Raw genomic sequence first — 5,000 nt, forward strand, 5'->3', positions numbered from 1 at the left:
CAAACACACACTACTCCCTCCCTCCCCCCCTCCCTCTCCCTTCTTCTCTTCCTCCCCTTCCCCTTCTCCCCTTCTTTCTTCCTTGTCTGCTCATCCTTCTTTCTTTACTATTGTTCTGTTCGCTCACGGTCTGTACACTGTGGCGTGTACACGCTCTCATGTCCGGGTTCCTGCCTTGTACGGTCATGGAGTGTACGTACGCACAGCGCGCCTTCCTACTATAGTATGTACGGAATTAACACCTACCTCCATATTTTTTTATTATATTGATAATCGGGTGAAAAAATACAAATGATTTTATCCCTGTTTTTTTGTTTTTTTTTTTGTTTTTTGTTTTTCCTTGTCTTGAGATTAAGGTCAAACACAATTAGCAATGAAGTGTTAATTAGCATGTGGCTTTCTTGACGTTGACTTTAAACTTGGTGGATATGGTGAACTCTCTGTGACTCCATTATTTCATGTTTTTTTTGTTTTTTTATTTGTATTGTTATTGTTGTTCCTAGCATCATCATCATCATTCATTTTTTTGTCAGTATAATGATAATGATAATGGTAATAGTAAGAATGATTATTGTTGTTGTTGTTATTATTATAGTTATTGATATTGTTATTGCTATTATCATTATTATTATTATTATTATTATTATTATTATTATTATCATCACCATCATCACTATCAATTATCGCCATCTATGATTATCGCTTCCCTCCCCCCTTCCCCCTCCCCTTCCCCCTCCCCCCTCCCCTTCCCCCTCCCCCCTCCCCTTCCCCCCTCCCCCTCCCCCTCCCCTTCCCCCTCCCCCTTCCCCTCCCCTTCCCCTTTTCCTTCCCCTTCCCCTTCCCTCACGCCTAAAAAAAAAAAAAAAAAAAAAAAAAAATATCCAACGGGAGGCTGTTGCAATCAGGCCCGCAAAAATACTGCCAAAAAAATTGTCATGAAAGGTTGCAATTAACTTGTGCCTAAACGACTTGAACAGGGAAGTTTATATGAATTACGGCTTGAACGACCACTGTGACGTCACTGATGATGACAACGACCTCCAGAGGCGACTTCGGGGCTTTGGGGAGATGGTTTTAGGCATCGGCTGTCTGTCTGTCTGTCTGTCGATCTGTTTCTCTCTCTCTCTGTCTCTCTCTCGATCTGTTTCTCTCTCTCTCTGTCTCTCTCTCGATCTGTTTCTCTCTCTCTCGATCTGTTTCTCTCTCTCTCTGTCTCTCTCTCTCTCTCTGTCTCTCTCTCTCTCTCTCTCTCTCTCTCTCTCTCTCTCTCTCTCTCTCTCTCTCTCTCTCTCTCTCTCTCTCTCTCTCTCTCTGTCTCTCTCTCTCTGTCTCTCTCTCTCTGTCTCTCTCTCTTTGTCTCTCTCTCTTTGTCTCTCTCTCTTTGTCTCTCTCTCTTTGTCTCTCTCTCTCTCTCTCTCTCTCTCTCTCTCTCTCTCTCTCTCTCTCTCTCTCTCTCTCTCTCTCTCTCTCTCTCTCTCTCTCTCTCTCTTTTCTTTCTCACTCTTTCTCCCTCTTCCTCTTCACCTCCGTTTGTTTGTTGTTTTCTTGTTTACGCTCAGTTATCCACCTCTCTTACCTCACCCATCGACCTGGAAACCTCTTCCATCTATCCACCTCATCCACTCACTCATCCACCCAACCCCTTTATCTCATCCATCCAACGTCTCAACTCCCGCCAAGTCCATCCACCTCCTCTACCCATTCATCCACGCACCAGCCACATCCACCTCATTCATCCACCCACTAACCACCTCACCTACTCATCCACTCACTCACCAAGGACCTAATCCACCCAGGCCCTTCACCTCATCCATCCAAACAACCTCCCTTATCTCCTCTCATTTACCACAACCACTCATCCACCCATCCATCCACCTAACAACCACTTTCATCCACCGCAGCCACTCTCAGCCAAGAGCATTGATCTCTCCACAGCGATCTCTCTGTCTCTCTCTCTCTCTCTCTCTCTTTCTCTCTCTGTCTTTATCTCTCTCTTTCTCTCTCTGTCTTTATCTCTCTCTCTTTCTCTCTCTGTCTTTATCTCTCTGTCTTTCTCTCTCTGTCTTTCTCTCTCTGTCTTTCTCTCTCTCTCTCTCTCTTTCTCTCTCTGTCTTTATCTCTCACTCTTTCTCTCTCTGTCTTTATCTCTCTCTCTCTCTCTCTCTCTCTCTCTCTCTCTCTCTCTCTCTCTCTCTCTCTCTCTCTCTCTCTCTCTCTCTCTCTCTTCCCTGCATTCCTTCCCGGCGCGTGCGTGCGTGCGTGCGAGTGAGCGGGTGGTGGTGGAAGTAGGTGGTCACTTCCGGTCATGTGCTGTTCTCTTCCTCCCACGTGGGTCGGAAGCGATTTGAGGGAGAGCAGCAGCAGCAGTAGGAGGGAATGAGGAAGTGGAGTAGGGGGAGAGGAGGAAGGAAAAGAAAAAAAGAAATGGAGGGGGAAGTGGAGGGGTGAGGAGGATAGGGGAAGAGGAAGAGGGGGAGTAGGGAGAGGGAGAGTAGGGAGAGGGAGAGGGAGAGGGAGAGGGAGAGGGAGAGGGAGAGGGAGAGGGAGAGGGAGAGGAGAAGAATAGGAGAGAAGGAAACTGAGGAGGAGGAGATTGGAAAACAGGGCCAGAGTGCATGTGAGAAACAGAGAGAGGGAAAGAGCTAGCAGAACCTTGCAAGATGTCCTTCGAATTCCTGATTAAAGTCCTTCGTCTTTGTTTTCTTCTTCCTTTTTTAACTTCCACGTTTGTCTTGGAAAATGATAATGATCCTAATTATAATCATTATGATAATTGTTGAATTACCTGGCGACGACGAACACACTTCCTAACAGCGCATATCCAGACATGCATTACGAGCGTATATATATTTTTTTTTTTCCCCGTTTTCTCGTAAAAAGAGAAAATGCGTCATCGTAAATTACCTTCCTGTGGATATTCTCAGAGAAACGTTATGACGTGTGCAACTTTGTCGATGATAAATCTGATAATATTTGTGAAAGATATATTGTGGGTAGTTGGTAATGGTGATGGGGAAATTGCATTGTGGGTAATAACCTTGAAAAATAGCGGTCGTGATGATAATGACAAAGATATAAATGCCATAACTAGTTTTATTTATGCTCACCAACTGCATTCATACTAAAATAAAAAGCTTCTTATGATAGCTACTTTATAAACTATCTTTTCATCTTCTGAAACGGGTCTGTGAGATACACCAATAGTGCCAATAAAAGTGCCATCATTTTTGTCTTTTTTTATTTCTAAAAACGTTTCCGGCTATTAAACAAAATCCAGCTTCTTGTTTTCTTCACTAAAATAGAAATAAATAAATAGATAAAATGAATTGTCTATTATCCTTAAAGAAAAATAAACGTTTTTATACCTCAAATATTTCCTCTTGTACCCATTTTTTCGAATAATAACAAACGTTTCTCGCTCCACTCCTTCTAAAACATTTCCTCGCCAGGCAACAGACATTCCATTCATAAAAAAAATAATAATAAACAGTTTTATCTTCCCCGTCCAACAGAATGCAATTAATCTCGGGAGAAAATGAAAGTGTTGTTTCGTTGAAGAAGGAAAGATGAAAAAAAAGAAACCGTATATTTGTTTTACTTTTTTCTCTTCAAACAGAATTCCCGCTCATTGAGAGAGAGAGAAAGAAAGAAAGAAAGAAAGTTAGATATATATATAGAGAGAGAAAGAGAGAGAGAGAAGAGAGAAAGAGAAAGAGACACAGAAACACAGACAAGTATAAAAAAAAAGATTAAAAAAAAAACGCAAAACAAACAAACAAATCAAACAAATCCATAAACAACGAAAGACACCCCCCTCCCCCCCCCAAAAAAAAATAAATAAATAAATAAAAATAAACTTACTAACAGACCCCTTTTTCCTCCCATTTTCCAGACACCTGCAGGCGCTGAGGAGCTTCATCGGGAACTTAGTGGACCAGGCGGAGCGTTCCGTCGGCTGCGACTGTCACAAGCCCCCGTCGCTGCTGCTGGTCGGGGTGAGTGCCTTTGCTTGGCGTTTGTTTGTGAGTTGTGGAAGTTGTACGAGAGTTTATGTGAAGGTTGTACGATGTTTATATTTTGGTTTGCTTGAGAGTAGAATCTTTGCAGTTCGTCTGGGTGTTTCTTTGTTTTGTGTTTGTTTGTTGCTTGGGGTCTGAGGGGGGTTTTGTTTTGTTTTGTTTGTTTGAGAAGGTCGTAGGATGGTGTGTGTGTTTTTTTTTTGTTTGTTTATTGTTGTTTTTTGTTGTTGTCTGAGAAGGCTGTACGGTATTGTTTATCGGTTTTGTTTTTGTTTTCGTTTGTGAATAAAAAAATCAAAAGTTCGTCGGGGTGAGTGAATGCAGGTCCTTGTTGTTGTTTTATTCGGTTTGTTCTTGTTTTCACTTGTTTGGGCTGGATTCTAACAGGAAAACGTAGCTGTCTTTGTTAGTTGTCTGAGTTCTTGTCAGAGGGTCTATTGTGGTATTGTGGTGTTTGTTTTTCTTGTTTTGAGTTGTTATTTGAGGTTCGGGGTGAGTGTCCTTGCTTGTTGTTTATTTGAGATGGTTGGAGGAGTTTCTCTGTTGTTGTTTTTTCGTGCATCATAGCATTACTGCTACTACAACAGTTACTACAACTAAAACAACAACAACAACTACTACTAATACTATAACTACTACAGCTACTACTACTACTACTACAACTACAACAAATACGACAAATACAACTACTACAAATACGACAAATACAACAACTACTACAACAACAGAACTACAGCAACAATAAATACAACTACAACTACAGAACTACAGCAACAAAAAATACAACTACAACTACAACACTACTAGTACCACTACTAGTACTGAACACTACTACAGTCATTCTTTCCCTTCCTGTGGACCGGAATTCGCCGATGCAGCTGCCGTCCTTGGAAATTGTTTGAAATTAGTGTCGGTGAAATTAACATCATTGCCGGTGAAGTTAACGAGGGGATACGAGCCATTGCCATTTATTGGTAGCAG

The 5,000-nt window shown here is 41.8% G+C and overlaps 1 protein-coding gene across 1 annotated transcript in view; it reads left to right on the forward strand.

Moving 5' to 3' along the window:
* Positions 1-5,000, forward strand: part of LOC125033524 (flocculation protein FLO11-like) — a 37,673-nt gene that overhangs the window by 5,696 nt on the left and 26,977 nt on the right. Inside the window, exon 2 of the mRNA XM_047625098.1 lies at positions 3,893-3,995. Coding sequence (XP_047481054.1) covers positions 3,893-3,995 — 103 coding nt within the window. The remainder of the gene's footprint in view (positions 1-3,892; positions 3,996-5,000) is intronic.

Source organism: Penaeus chinensis, chromosome 16 (genome assembly GCF_019202785.1).
Source record: "Penaeus chinensis breed Huanghai No. 1 chromosome 16, ASM1920278v2, whole genome shotgun sequence".
Lineage (NCBI taxonomy): Eukaryota > Metazoa > Arthropoda > Malacostraca > Decapoda > Penaeidae > Penaeus > Penaeus chinensis.